This window comes from Anser cygnoides, chromosome 2 (assembly GCF_040182565.1).
Source record: "Anser cygnoides isolate HZ-2024a breed goose chromosome 2, Taihu_goose_T2T_genome, whole genome shotgun sequence".
Lineage (NCBI taxonomy): Eukaryota > Metazoa > Chordata > Aves > Anseriformes > Anatidae > Anser > Anser cygnoides.
This window is the reverse complement of record NC_089874.1, coordinates 56,106,001-56,121,456: the sequence shown is the minus strand read 5'-3', so window position 1 is coordinate 56,121,456 and position 15,456 is coordinate 56,106,001. Positions and strand designations below refer to the sequence as shown.

Here is a 15,456-nt window from a genome sequence, read left to right as displayed (position 1 = left end):
AACTGTAAAATGAATATACAGTTTAATATAGGTATGACAGAGACCATAAACACACTAAGCAATATCTTTTAAAATTATGCAAGAGTAATCAATCTATCAAGGTATAATTAGGTAGCAGGAGGTAATATTTAGGATGTACTTTGTAGTCTCTGATGACAAAGTAGAAGCCAAATCTCAAAATTACATACATGAGCTGACTTTGAAACAGTCTCTAGAACATTTTTTATGAGTGCCTGAAGCTTGTCTTCTCCAGAAAAATAAATAAATAAATAAATATGGTGGCACTTCCCATTTAAGAATTGTAATAGTAGAAGATCTTTTGTTGACTGCATAATCTAGTAGATTAGATTTCATTTTTGTATTATAATAATCCTTTTAAGTGTAGATGATCAAAATGTTTTTTTTAAGTGAGCTCCTTTTCCGTGTTTGCCATTGTAACTGGACAGTCACTATATAAAATAATAATAATAATAAATAAATAAATAAATCACATCAGTCAGAAAGCAAAGGTGCTAAACATGTTACATGCTTCTTTTTTTATTTTTGTTTTTGCTTGTTTTTAAAGTCCTTATGAAAATGTAGAAAGCAACAGACCATGGGTATGCAATCTTTCCTAAGTAATATGGGTTAGTACCAGGGGTCAGGGAGTGTGAGGGTGGACCATCCAGAGCTACTGCTTTCCCCAGCACAAGCTTGGAAACCACTGAGTCCCATTTTGAGTAATCTCTCTTCCAAGCCAGACATTGGGCCTGAATCCCCTGGTGGATGAAGGCAGCAGGATCAGCAGTTTGGCTGTAAGCAGAAGTTCAGAAGAAACATGACAAAGATGGATAAGATGGACTGGCTTGCATCCATTACAGGCCCATTCTCATGGGGTTGCAAGACATAATGAGCAAAAATTTTCTTCATGGCCCCTCAGCAGGTCCAGACTGTAACTTAGTTCTCAGAATGAATTCTACTAGACATGCATATACAGTGACATGAGTGAACAGGGCTCTTGCAAGCAATAAGGTTCAACAAACCAAGGAAACACAAGAAGCCACAGCTCCACTTCCTCTGGTTGCTTTTCTCCTGTATCTCAGAAACAGTGGAGACTACTGTTTCCTTCAATGAAATGATTTACACTGACTGTAAGGAAGATTTCCATTTTGTTTTCTATTTATCTCATGTGATAATCTACAAGAAAAATAATTCAGCATGGAAAAGCCCAGCAAGTACATCTAGTTCATGGGCCACCCAACTACACAGCAGGCAATGAGGAAGATAAGAGAAGATGCTGGCTGTGAACATTAAGACATTTTACTGTACTGAAGCCTGTTTTTCTGACGAAGGGAGAATGGGTTTGTAAATGATTTACAGCTTTTTAAAGGGTTTTGAAAAATCTATCAGTCATTTCCCATACAGATGTCAAAATAAATCATTTTGTGCAATAGGAATGGAATGTGGTATTAGGCTGGGTAGTATTGTTTGTGAAGCTGAATAAAATGATTATAAATCCAGATGAAATTTTCAAAAGGACATTAAGAAAGTCACAAGTGTTTGGAAGAAACAGTAAAATAAGAATGGTGATGGTTTTCAAAATAGGCAGGATGTTCTTCATTTGGAGAAAGGGGAAAAAAAATATATTAAGAACACATGCTGGGGGATCCAGTAAAAGTAGAGCCAGAGTGTGGGTGGGAGAAACCATCCAGTACAGTGACAGGGATGGGAGAGGGAACTGTGCTGAGAGGCATGTCTTGGCTTCGCTGTATTGGAGAAAGTTGAAGAAAGTGTTTGGACAGAATAGAGCCTGCAGATGATGGAAACTGTTCCTTCAGCATTCTCCCTGCTGTCTGCTTGCTTCTTTCCACTTGCCCTCTCAGGGAAGAGAAATCACAGGAAGGCAGTACTGCAGTACACAGCCCTCCTCTCTCCCTCCCTCCCTCCTTTCTTCTCTCCTTCCCTCCTTTATAAAGGGCTTTTAAACAACTCCAAACTTGTGTGGGATTTGCTGCTCCAGCTGGATGCATATGTCTGTGGGGGCTGATAGGATTCATCCCAGGGTGCTCAAAAAGCTGGCTGATGCAAGACCTCTCTCAATTAATTTTCAACAGGTTTGGGAACCTGGAGAGGTCCCAGTTGGCTGGAAACTGCCAAACATTGTTCCAATTTCCAAGAAGGGCAAGAAAGAAGACCCTAATAATTATAGGCCTTTCAATCTCACTTAAGAACCTGGTAAAATTATGGAGAAGATTATTCTGGGAGTTACTCAAAAACACCTGGAGGACAACACAGTCATTGGTCACCGCCAACATGAGTTCATGAGGGGAAGGTCTTGTTTAACAAACTTAATATCCTTTTATGATAAGGTTACTTACCTACTTGACCAAGGAAATCCAGTTGATATGATTTTTTGGGGGATTTCAGCAAGGCTCTTGATATTGTTTCTCACAGTTTCTTACAGTATCTGTCTGGACAAAATGTCCAGCATACTACTAGTTAAAAATATAATATGAGGGGTGAACAATTGGCTGACGAGTTGGACACAAACAGTTGTAGTAAATGGGGTTGCATCAGGTTGGCAGCCCATCACTAGTGGCATTTTGCAAGTCCCCATTTTAGGGCCATTTCTCTTTAATGTTTTAATAAATGGTTTGGATGCAGGACTTGAATGTAAGTTTGCAGATGACATTAAATTAGGAGGAGCTGTTGAATGCCCTGATGGTAGAGAGGCCTAGCAAATTAGAGGGCTGGGTGCTCACCTATCATGTGAAGTTCAACAAGAGTAAGTGTTGGATTCTGTACCTGGGATGGGGCAACCCTGGATTTATGTACCAACTCAAGGAGAAGAGGCTAGAGAGCAGCCCCGTGGAAAGGGATCTGGGGGTTCTGGCTGATGGAAAGTTGTATATGACTCAACAGTGTTCCCTGGCAGTCAAAAAGGCCAACTGTATCCTGGGTTGCATCAGGCACACCATTGCTAGCTGATTGAGGGGAGTGATTGCCCCACTCTGCTCTGCACTGGTGCAGCTTCACCTCAAGTGCAGTTCTGTGTGCCACCATATAAGAAGGGTATAAAACCACTACAGAGTGTCCAAAGGAGGGCTGCAAAGATGGTGAAGGGTCTAGAGGGGAAGACATTTGAGGAGTGGCTGAGGTCACTTGGTTTGTTCTGATTAGAAAAGAGACTAAAGGTGCTGATCTCTCTCATGACCAGCAACAGGGGAACAGTGTGAAACTGAATCAGGAGAGGTTCAGATTGGATATTAGAAAAAGGTTCTTCATTGAGATGCTCATTGGGCACTGGAAGAGGCTCCCCAGGGAAGTGGTCACAGCACCAACCAGAGTTCAAGAAGCATTTGACAGCGCTCTTAGATGTATAGTTTGATTTTTGGGTGGTCTTGTGTGTAGCCATGAGTGGGACTCAATGATCCTTGTGGGTGTCTTCTAACTCAGGATATTCTTTACTTGTTGAATTGTGCCAAGGTATCACTGAGCAATTCCTGATTGGTTTAGTATGCACATTTTGACTTGACTTGAAGTCAGAGGAATGGATTTATTCCTTCTTATTTTCAACAATGCTTTATTGCTGTGGAAGAATGAAATTTTTTAAGTTGTGTTCTATTCAAATTTAACTAAGTCTTCATTAGTGGTACATAAATTCTCATTAATAGGGATAGGACAATTGGCAGAGGCAGACCAGTTTGGCATTACAAATCCCAGGCTACATCTGACAGTTTAAAATAAAAATTTAATGAAAAACACAGTGAATGAAGGGGTTGTAGGTCCTAATCTGTTAGTGTCTTTTCTTAGTGGGATTTCTGCAGGGAACGCAAAATCATTTTCAGATAATTACAATCTCATAAAAGATTTTTTTTTTTTGTGATTTCACCTTAGATCATATTAATGCTGAGTGAAGATTTATATCAGGAAGAGAGAGTACAAATTCCTAAGATAGCAGATGTTGTTCACAGTGTCAAGATTTAATTTTCTGATTAGAAACTAGCTGTTGAAAGCTTAAGCTGTATTGTAGATCAATGAGAAAGATGAAAATGTGGAAACATTTTTCTCTCTACTAGCCCCTGTATTTTGGAATATGCCACATGTTGAGGCTTCCACAATACAACTTCAGTTGTCACTAAAAAGAAGTTCTGCCACATGAGTGTTGGTTTATTCTAGTCAAAGCTGTTGCTAATTGATTAGTGATCCCTGTCTGACTCTTGCTTTTTTTTTCTGTCACCACCCATCTCCATCAGAGGTGACAGCCACCCAGGCATGAATGTCACTACAAGTGTAACTGGCCTTGCTTCAGTACTGTCACTTGTTCCATTCAATTCACTATGCAGCCATGCACATCTAGTTTTCCTTTTGGTCTGGTGTTCAGATTATTTTTTCAATCAGATCAGCCATATAGGAGCAAATGAAAAATCAGTCAATGATGGTAGGACTTGCTGAACAGAGATCCAGACAAGAGCAATTTCCCAAGCCTTCCAACAGCAGTATTTGGTATTCACAAAGTCAGTTTTACATTTCCAAACCTCTGAGATCTAATCATCCCTTATGGTGACCTGGAAGACAATGCCACTTTGCTTGACAGATGAGATATTGCCCAAAATAAAAGAGTTTTGTTTGTTTGTTTGTTTTTTTAAATAAAATTAGATGTTGTCTTTCATTTATATTCAGTGCTTTGATACTTTCCAGTCTGGGTTTCTTTCTTATCTTTTCCAGTCTGTTCTGTAGTGACTATTCTTTAGAGCCACACTGCTGATTCCTTTCTTGGCCTGAAAGGACAGCAGTAGCTGTCCTTTCAAAATGCCATGGCTGAGTCTTTCCTTGCTTGTTGAGTTTGAGGCTGCTAACCCTCTTTGTAAAGACTCTACAATTATTCCACAGTAAAGATTCCACAAGTCTTCCTCAGTAATTCATTACTTTTTTTCTTTTCCTTCTATAATGAAAAAAAAAAAAAAGCAAATCATCACAATTTCATGTTTAGGATTTTTGTAAAGCTCCCTTCAGGTATTGTAATATTCAAACCAAAATGTATAGGAACCACCATTTTTGTAGCCTTCCTTAGCAGGTCTGGCAGCAACAGGTTTCAAAGGTGTGAAGTGCTTCATCCTGCAGCGCTGCAGTGCTGCCTTAACAGCAATGATTATTACTTCCTTGTCTTGTGTTGTTCGCCATGTACTGCAGAAGTTATCTGTGATTTTTTATTCATCTCCTGTACTGTAATTGTGTTGACAGGCCGTAGAAGTGCTATTCAGTGAGCATTAGTCGCTAAGGGTCTGTCAATATAATTTTTGTTTGTTGCTTTGTTTTAGTGTGACTTAGGAAACAGAAATTGAAACCCCACGTTTTCTATAACAGTTCAGGAATTTACGTAGCCATTTCAAGATCTTATTTAAGACCCTCACTTAAAAAGAAGCTGCAGTGAATAAATTGTCCTTGTCAGACATCAGAAAATTGGCACCCAGGATAATATTTCTGAGATTCCAGTATCCTTTGGAGTTTCTACTATGTCAAGCACCACAGAATTTGTCAGTCCAAATGTCTTTCTTTTGTGGATTCTCTATTTTCTAATAAGCCATCAGCTTATTTTACAGCGACAGTATAATTCAGTTAAAACAGTAAATATGTGAGCAACAGAACCTCGTAAGATCTACTCCTGACCATTTTGCTGTTGTTGTTTTGGATTTTAACCTGCATTATATAATTCTTCTGCAGAGGTGTAAGAATATTTAATTAAATTAACATAAAAATTGTAGTAATTTATCATTTCTTACCAAGATCTATTGGTAAGACTATTTGGTTAACTTGAAATTCACAAATATTTAATTTCAACATATTCTGCAATATTCGTTATATATGAGTGAAAACAATAGGAAATAGGCTTAATTAGTGATCTCTAGCCTCAAGTCTATATGCACTGCCACAAATACAGGAAGGATCATTAGTCTAAAATAAGAACTGTGGCAGTTCTGCAAAGTTTATCTTATCCCTTAGTGACATAAATAATCAATTTGTCATCTTTCAGATGAAACTGTAAAATTAAAAACCCTTTGTGTATTATTTGGAGTTTCTATCTGGTAAATGTGTGCATGTGAGCAATATAGCATATTTGCCTGTGCAGATACCCTCTTCTGAGTGTTAATTATTGCTCCTTACTTAATGTGATTCAAATAACAGGATGATGTAATTCAAACAAGTTCTACACTTATGTGATGTGATATCTCACTGTTGCCATTCCTGTGGCTTCTGATCATCAGATAAGATACAGTTATGTGAATTCCTTCAGTATGTTTCCAGAACTGAAGCTAGCAGGTCTGATGCGTACACTTGTAACTACTCACTGCAAAACAAAAACAAAACAAAAAAAAAAAAAACAGGTCTATTGCATTTTGAATTGTGTTTTCTGTGTGAATAGAAAAATTCAACAGGTATCTAAGTACACCTTACAACACCTAAGAACACCTGCTGCAGGTTCTACAGGTCCCTGTGACAGGGCCAGAATATTTGGAATAACTACATAGGCCTTTATATTCAATACTGATGAGATCCAAAATATAGAGATCCTTTCTATGCAGGTCAGTGACACATGCTAAAATATCTATGCAGATACAGCAAGCAGAGATGTGTTTTAACAGGGGTTTGTACCAATGTGTTCTGTTAACAAGATGGCTGTAACAGACATTGCCATACTCAATAAGATGCCATTAAAACTGTGCCTTTATTACGGTTATGCTGATTCATACTGTGTGGATAGTTCTGTCATCCGTTCTCTCTGCTTAATAACCAGCTGTCATAGTCCTTGTAATGTAACATTTTCATTAGATTCAGAAGTAGGACACACAAAAGGATAAGCAAATGATCCTGGAAATTCTTTCTCAGATAGATAAAAGCTACTAGAGATAAAGAAAGTTGCTACTACTAACATTGTGACGTTAATGAAAATTTTGGAAAATTATCTATTTTTGAAGCTGCCTCTTCCATTTCTGTGTAGCTTGTTTATTTATTTATTTATTTATTTTGTGCAGAATATTTAAAAAGAATTCGCAGGCTGCAGAAGTCTGAAAAAAATGGTTTATACTATTTATGCAGAGAACGTTCTCAGGAAGCAGACTAGAGTAGGAAAAGGTTGTCTAGTTTACTAGTTTAAAACAGTTGAATAATAGACAACATACTATAGCACAAAACTGATGTTGTTTACATTTTTTTCAGGAACGTCTCTTGATGAGTCTTTTGCCCAGGAATGTTGCAATGGAAATGAAGGAAGATTTCCTGAAGCCTCCTGAAAGGATTTTCCACAAGATTTACATTCAAAGGCATGACAATGTTAGGTAGGATTGATATAGTCCATGAAATAATTTAAAGCAGAGAATGTTTAGTAAATATACAGCGACATGCAGTTGTGATCAGGTCTTGGAACATAATAAACAATCAGTATAGTAAAGATTTGTCATTTATGGGAAAGGGGAGAATGGGGCTGCTAGGAAGACTTAATAGTCTCAGGAGAAAATGATGACTTAATAAATGGCTTTCAATAGTAATGCTGGGAGGCAGGAAACTTTTCAAATGAGTAGTCATTCTTTTTGTACCATCTTTCATTTTGGGTGAATAGAATTGTTTATTTTGCATGGTAACAATAACTCATTTGTATTTATTTTCCTGATAGTAAGGTGAACTACTTTTAGTACTATAGTTTTTCTGAGTAACACCACGGAAAGTGTGAGGTAAACTTAAGAAAATATGTTTGTCCCCATCACACAAACATTCCTCTTCAGAAGATGTTATTGACTGAGGCCCAGTTTGACTTCTTGTTCTTGTTCAGTAACAGACTACTGTGCAAGTGGCCTCATTCATGATGGTTGTTGTCGAAGTGCATTATAATTTTCTATTCTCTTTGCCATTCCAAACAAATTCCCTAAAGGATTTGTCTGAATGGTGTTGTTTTACGATAATTCCTCTAGTTACATTTTCTCCGAGTGCCTCCACACTGAAAACAGTTTCAAAGAGGTAACTTCCTTGCACTAAGCAAGGTGCAACTCCAATAGGAGATGTCATAGAACTGTCTTCTCATATGATTTTCACTGTCTGCTCATGTGGCAAAGGAGTAAACTCCATAAACTCCCCTCTCACCTATCCAGAAGTAGTAACCTCCTCTTGGGGTTCAGCCTGTCTCCCATTGAGCTGGCTGTAATATTTGCAAAGACCACTTCCTAGTGACTAAGCTGCTGCAACTAAAATTATCTATGTCAGGGAATCACAGATTACTATAAAGGGATTATTTAGAAGACTCACAAATCAGGTCAGATTTGTAAACTGTAAAATAAGCATTATTGAATTTATTCATTAAAAACACATTTTTTTTCAGTGATTAAATCTTACATTATATTATTCATCATCACTACATATAAAAATCTCTTGGTCTTTAACCATCAACTTAAAGTTAGCTGTAAGTGTACAATACCCCAGAGATGATGCTGCACAGTTGGCATAGTTGGTTATGGGCTTTGGTAGTTCTCAGTTGCCAAAGTCAAGGTTATCAGGCTTGTGAATTCAAGACCAGAAAGTGAGCTGTCTTCTTTTCATCTATTTTTCCTTGTTTATGTCTCATGCTTTCATACTACTGTCACCCCACCAACACTATTTGTCTCTTTTTCTATTTCTTGCCGATCTTCTTTCTTTGGTTTGCAATGGCCTGCCTATTTGCAGTAACTTGTGCTAATCTTGTCTGCTCTCTGCCAGGTTTTTGTTGCTCAGGTGCCTCCTACTGCCTTTGTTTGTCTCTTTGGTGATCAGATTGCTCATATACCTATAAAAAATTGTGTCTGGTTATGCCATCACAGTGTTACAAAATATGTTCATACCACTGTTTGTTGCATTTATATTCAGGCTTAATGCAAGCCAATGTTGTCCTGGTTAGTACATTTATAATTTACATGCATAATAGGTCCTTACATTGACTACAGTGTGGATAGTCTTCTTGAACTCCATTATTTTGCAACTGAACTGCTTGATTATAATGCTTCTGAGTTCCTTGTTGTGCTGAAGTCTGTTTTGAAACATAACCTCAGGAGTTGTCCTTTTCTGCATGACATGGTATTTCACATAACCTGTAAAGCTGCTGTGGCTCACATACTGCTTCTATGTAGAGTTCATCAGACTTTGAACTTGAATACTTCCTCTAGGGAGATGAATTCATTCTCTGGCATTAGAAAGACATTTTTGAGGGAAATGGAGAAAAAGTGATATGGTCTCATTTTAATGTGAAAGATCCTTGGGGAAGAGACCTGAAAACAGGAAATCTCTCATCAAGTATACAGTAAGAAACTATATAACTGTCCTGGTTTCAGTTAGGATAGAGTTAATTTTCCTCCTAGTAGCTAGTAGGGTGCTATGTTTTGGATTAGGATGAGAAGAGTGTTGATAGCATGCTGATGTTTTAATTGTTGCAAAGCAGTGCTTATACTAAGCCAAGGACTTTCCTGCTTCTCTCTCTGTCCTGACAGCAGGCAGGCTAGGGGTGCAGCAGGAGCTGGGAGGGGACAGACCCAGGACAGCTGACCCAAACTGTCCAAAGGGGTATTCCATACCATCTGACGTCATGCTAAACAATATATAGGGGTGGCTAGCCGGGGTGGGGGGCCGGCTGCTCAGGGATAGGCTGGGCATCGGTCAGTGGGTGGTGAGCAATTGCATTGTGCATCACTTGTTCCGTACACATTATTATTAGTAGTACTATTATCATTATTATTATTATTTTCCTGTCTTAATAAACTGTCTTTATCCCAACCCACAGGCTTCACTTTCCCGTTTCTCTCCGCCATCCCAGAGAGGGAGGGGGGAGGGTGAGCGAACGGCTGTGTGGTGTTCAGCTGCTGGCCAGGTTAAACCACAACAATAACTTATGTTTGTAATGCAACTATTGAATTCAAAAAAAAGATAAAGGGGGGAATACTGCCCTAGCAAATACTTAGCAAGCCGTTGCTAGCATGTCCCAATATACCAGTTTCGCCCTCAGAGCTGTGTGACTCCACAGATTAGAACAAGGAAGGGGAACTCTCTGCACATTTCACCCTGACACCAGTGTATAGGACAGTCCTACAGAATCCCTTCAGGAAGTGCAACTGGGGATCAGTGCCAACAATAAGATGTGGACCTTACCTTTTTAAGGAGACGAAAGCAACTTTTCTTCTTAGTAGTGGCAGTTCAGTCCTGTACTGGGCACATCTAAGACACCATCCCTGTATTCTCATAACTTGCCCTTTCCACACCAGGCATTCTATATTTCTAAATTCCTGGAGTTTCAAACCCCAAGGCTAGGCAGTAGAAAAGAGAAAGTATGCTGTATATTTATGCTTTTTTATTGCAACCCTTTTTTTTTTTTTCCTGGCAAATATCTGGGATTGTCAGAGCGTCATCTTCCAGAATGGATAGACTGAAGGATATAGGAATGAAATGAGTAAACTGCATGATTTTTCCACTCTGCATCTATTAAAAAGGAGAAGGAGAAGGAGAAGGAGAAGGAGAAGGAGAAGGAGAAGGAGAAGGAGAAGGAGAAGGAGAAGGAGAAGGAGAAGGAGAAGGAGAAGGAGAAGGAGAAGGAGAAGGAGAAGGAGAAGGAGGAGGAGAAGGAGGAGGAGGAGGAGGAGGAGGAGGAGGAGGAGGAGGAGGAGGAGGAGGAGGAGGAGGAGGAGGAAAAAAGGAAAAGGAAAAAAAGGAAAAGGAGAAAAAGGAAAAGGAGAAGAAAGGAGAAAGGAGAAAGGAGAAAGGAGAAAGGAGAAAGGAGAAAGGAGAAAGGAGAAAGGAGAAAGGAGAAAGGAGAAAGGAGAAAGGAATCATGACCAACAAAAACTATTTACCTGAAAAAAAAAAATGAGGATTCATCTAGGGTTTTATTTTTCTTTCTGCAGTAGAAACATTAAAATCCTTTAACATCAATTGAAGATTTCTGTGTAGAGAGGGAGCCTTACGTACTTTATATTTCCATTTGAGATGGTTCTAAGGTAATCAGTGAATACAGCCCATAAAAAAGCACTAAATATATGGCTCTATATATGGATGACAGTGTCATCAAAAGAACTTGGAAGGGCCATAGGAACAGTAGTAGTTTGTGGGAAAAATTCTTTTCTTCTCTAAATCACACACATTTTGATAATGAAAAATACCTGCTGGGGAAGATACGTATAAACTCATAACCCGAGGAATGTCTGTTACTGAAAGTGCCAGAAGTGAAGAGGGTGAAAACTTGAACCCTCCATGCTCCTCCAGTTCCAATGCTTGAACTTTCACAATTTAGTTCTAATACAAGCAGATCCTTGTTTGCACTGTGTTCACACTTACTGCTTGAGCTTTGCAGAAAGACATACTGATGGCCCACAATCTAAAATGTCATTTGACCACTTGAGATATTTATTTTCTTACACTGTAATTGTTTATTTTTCTTCAAGATTTTTCATTTTTAAAAGAATTGCTCCAATCTTAGAATTTTGTTTAAATGAACTCGATAACTTTTACTTGTATATTTTCCCTTCCTGACATTTGGTTTCTCATATGAAGTTTGTGGTAGTTTTGTCATGTTTTTCTTTATTTGTAAATTAAGTACAACATACAGAAAAAAAATATATTTTTTTTCCCTCTCTCACAATCCATTAACTTTGGAAGAGCATGGAAGCTCTCTGTTCAGCAGCAGTTTCATGTCAAAAGAGAAAGATCAGTAGGCCCAAATTTACATCTGGAAGCAAGACAATGGCACAAGAAAAAGTTTTTATTCGTATCAATGTGTGTGTGTGTGCAGAAAGGAACAAGAAATATTTCCCAGATAAGCTAATCCCCCATGTTCACTTTTTAAAGGGTAGGGCTTAAATCAGAAACTATGTATCTATGGAACCCTCCCAAAGAAGAGGTCAAAAAGAACTGTGATAATCTGGTGAAAATCAGTCCTTTCCCAACACATTCTTCACTTTACATACATCTCTGTTTCTTCTACTTTTTGTGTGGAATACCTGAACATTATTCAACAATCTTGAAGATGTGATGTTTTTTCTGTCAGCCAAAGAGGAAGAAGTGAGGCTTTTGTACATCTGTTACCTTGTAAAGTTTTTGGACAGAATCGTTATACAGTAGGAAATTAATGCATATTCTTTAAATGGAAAAAAAAGGAAAAAAAAACTGTAATGTAAAATGAAACATAAATACACTTTCAGAATTATAGTGTGAACCACAAGAGAACATTAGATTCAAGCCTTAGGATGGAAAAATAATCACAATCAAAATAACTTCTGATCCTCGTAAGAAAAAAAAAAAAGAAAAAGAAAAAAAAGTAGTTCATATGCAGTTGAAGAGCCATTTCAGCATAGCACAAGTACTATCTTACAGGGGTAACCCAAGCCAAGGTCACCATGAAGGATGTGAGGACCATATGTCAGCTTACATGTGAAGACTCCCCAATATACCTGCTCTTCTGTGATACTCAGGAATAAACATAAAAAGATACATCTCTTCTTTAAAATCAGGTTAAGTAACATAGGGTTTATATTTCCTTTTAATACCCCTTCTCTGGCCCTATAGGGCTGAGGAGTTTAGAGATATATATACATATATATATATATATATATATATATGCACAGTGGCTACTGTAAAAGCACCCTAGTTCTGACTGAATCTTTCCATGTAGCTATAATTCAACTAAATAATTTCAAGTAGTGGTTCAGCTCAAATAGATGCCCTGTGTAGAGTCCCCAAAATGTTTTATTGTTTTCGTATTTTGAAAAGGACTTTTCCCACTCCATTAGATATTAATAGAACCATTTCAACACATGCATGGATGACATCGTATCTGAACAGACAATTCACTCTGCTCTGTAATTAATAGTTCAAGAAAGAAACAAAGTGAGCATTGATCTGTTAGTGATTTCTTGGGCCTTTGCTACAGCAAATTCATTTAACCTAATTTTTACAAGTGAGAAATAGAACTGTCTCAGTGCAACAAGAATAATTTCAGGCAATGCACTGTTTCAAAGCTACCAGTAAAATTATTCCTTGTAGCCATTTAGATGTGGTTGTGACCCAGTATGAGGCCAGAGGACAGTCTACAGCTACTTACATGCAAATATTTCTGATCTGTGCTGTATTCTAGAAAGCATCAAAACACAGAAGAAAATTTAATTTGAATTACCCATTCCAATGCTAAAAAGCTGTGATCATGAAGACTATAGACAGGGTTTTATATATATATATAAAAATATAAAAATATATAAATATAAAAATATATAAATATATAAATATATATATATAGCTTGTAAGGCTTCACAGTGAATTTTTTTACATAAAAACAAATCCCCCTCCCCTTTTCTTCTTTTTTAGCTTTAATAATCCTCTGTTGTTGTGTTTTGTTTTTTTTTTTTTTTTGGGGGGGGGAGCACTTGTTTCTTAATCATTGCAGTGAATTACAGATAAAATTTTCTAATAATTTTCACTTATGATTGATTTTCAGGGGAAAATATAGGAAAAAAAATCCTACAGATGCTTTCTGATGCAACATGTGCCATTAAAATATCACTCTTACTTTAATATGTATTCTAATTAAATAAAAGACACAAGCAGAAAATAAAAACAAACCATCAAAAAAACCCAAGCCATATCACTTCTCCCTATTTCACTGAGTTTATACAAGTGGCTCCAGTGAAGCCAGCAGGACTGTTCAAGCACAAAGGGCACATTAAAGAGCACCGTTAACAATGAACATTTACCACCTACAAGCTCTTAAATCTATTCTGGAACTTGGCAGGATTTCTTTTTTGGTACATGCCATAAGGAGACACAGAAAAGTATTGCTCCGTCAGTAATCTCAGTGGGAAAGTGGCTTAAATCTCTTACACCAAGACACAGGCTTTCAATGCTCCATTTTAGCAAGGTGCAGCATCTTCTCGGAGTGCCGCAGTAGGGCTGCCAGGTCACTGTGCTGGCTACACATGCTCATGGAGATCAGGGGAGCAGATGAGAGAAAGCAGGAACACATAAGGTTCTGGTGGAATTACTCAGCGCTTATTGACACAGAGATGCTCCAGATAGTCACAGAGCATGAGAAAATGATGTGAACAAGCTCAGCTCCTTGTTTGTGATAGAGAGATGAGAAATGACTGTTCATAGTGATTCTTTAATTCCTGAAGTTGCTCAGTGCAGTGTTGCCTTGCTTTTATTCAGGTTTTCTATAGAAGAAGAAGTTAGAAATTAATAGTTGTGGGGGAAGGGAGAGCTGTTTATCAATCAAATTCACCAGGAAACTTTTTTTAAAAGTCCTTAGGATACCTCTACTAAAAAGTCGGAGTAAAAAACTAGATCGTAAAAAACAGAAAACTGCTAGTAAAGAACTAGCAGTTTGAAAAAAAAAAATCTTCACTGATTACAAATTTGTTCCACAAATTACACATAAAGATACAGTTATCTATCATCTAGGCTTTGTTGTGGTATTGCATGGGATTTGTAGTTTTATGGTAAATTTATGTGAGTATTAGGGATTACGAGTGTTGTCTGTGTGTCTACTAGAAACTGTTCATAAGTAAATGTAGATTCAGCTACTTTACACAGTAATTGGAGAAGGAAGTTATCTTTTCAGAAAGGTGAGTTTCATTAAGAAAGAAGGAAATATTCTAAGATCAGAAGGAAAGAGGCGAATCATAGCATCTATAGTGGTGGGAAATGAGACAAACTCTTGAAGAACTTTGTTTGCAAAGTTGGTAACTGAAAGAAACCATTTATGTATAAAAAGTATTAATGAAAAATCAGGTATCTTTCTGTTGGAAAAAAAAAAAAAAAAAAGCTAATTTTCCTATCAAAAGTTACAAAGATAGCCAGTGTTTTCACTGGGGAGTATTTAGACTCTATCTATTAATACATTAAAAAATCTTAAAACTAATATATTATTATAGGGGAAAAAAAAAAAAAAAGTTAATTTTAGGCTCATTTTACAAAGTGTAATCAAGATGGGTGGAAAGTTTCAGGAAATAGCCACAGAAAATCTACAGTCAAAACTACAAATGCTTCAAGAACAAAGGAAATACTAACCCAATTCCAACTGTACCAACAAGTGGTAATTAGTTATGAGCAGAAGGTGTTAATGGAATGATGAGGGTTTTAAGTCATTGAAAGGGTAGCCACAGCTGTTACTTTGAGATAGACAACCGGTAATAAAAGTATGCCTTGCATCTCAAATAAAACCATCAGAAGAAAATATTTTAAACTTCTCTCCTGCTGCTTCTGTCTTGCACTTTAGTAGTACTCAGTATATGCTCCTCTGATCTTTTGTAAACAAGCAGACAGTGTTAGGATTAAGCAAACCTCCAACCCCGAACAGCACTGCTCCTTCAACACATCAGCATCACGCAGACATTAAAATCAAGAGCAGGGCAAAAGTTTGAGAAAGCACTGCTCAAAAATTGATTATTTCCCATATAAGATTTAAGTAGAATTTATGAT

General features: G+C 37.4%; 1 protein-coding gene across 1 annotated transcript in view; it reads left to right on the top strand.

The window, feature by feature from the left end:
- Positions 1-15,456, top strand: part of ADCY1 (adenylate cyclase 1) — a 168,706-nt gene that overhangs the window by 57,132 nt on the left and 96,118 nt on the right. Inside the window, exon 3 of the mRNA XM_013197492.3 lies at positions 7,198-7,316. Within this exon, the coding sequence (XP_013052946.2) occupies positions 7,198-7,316 (119 nt within the window). The remainder of the gene's footprint in view (positions 1-7,197; positions 7,317-15,456) is intronic.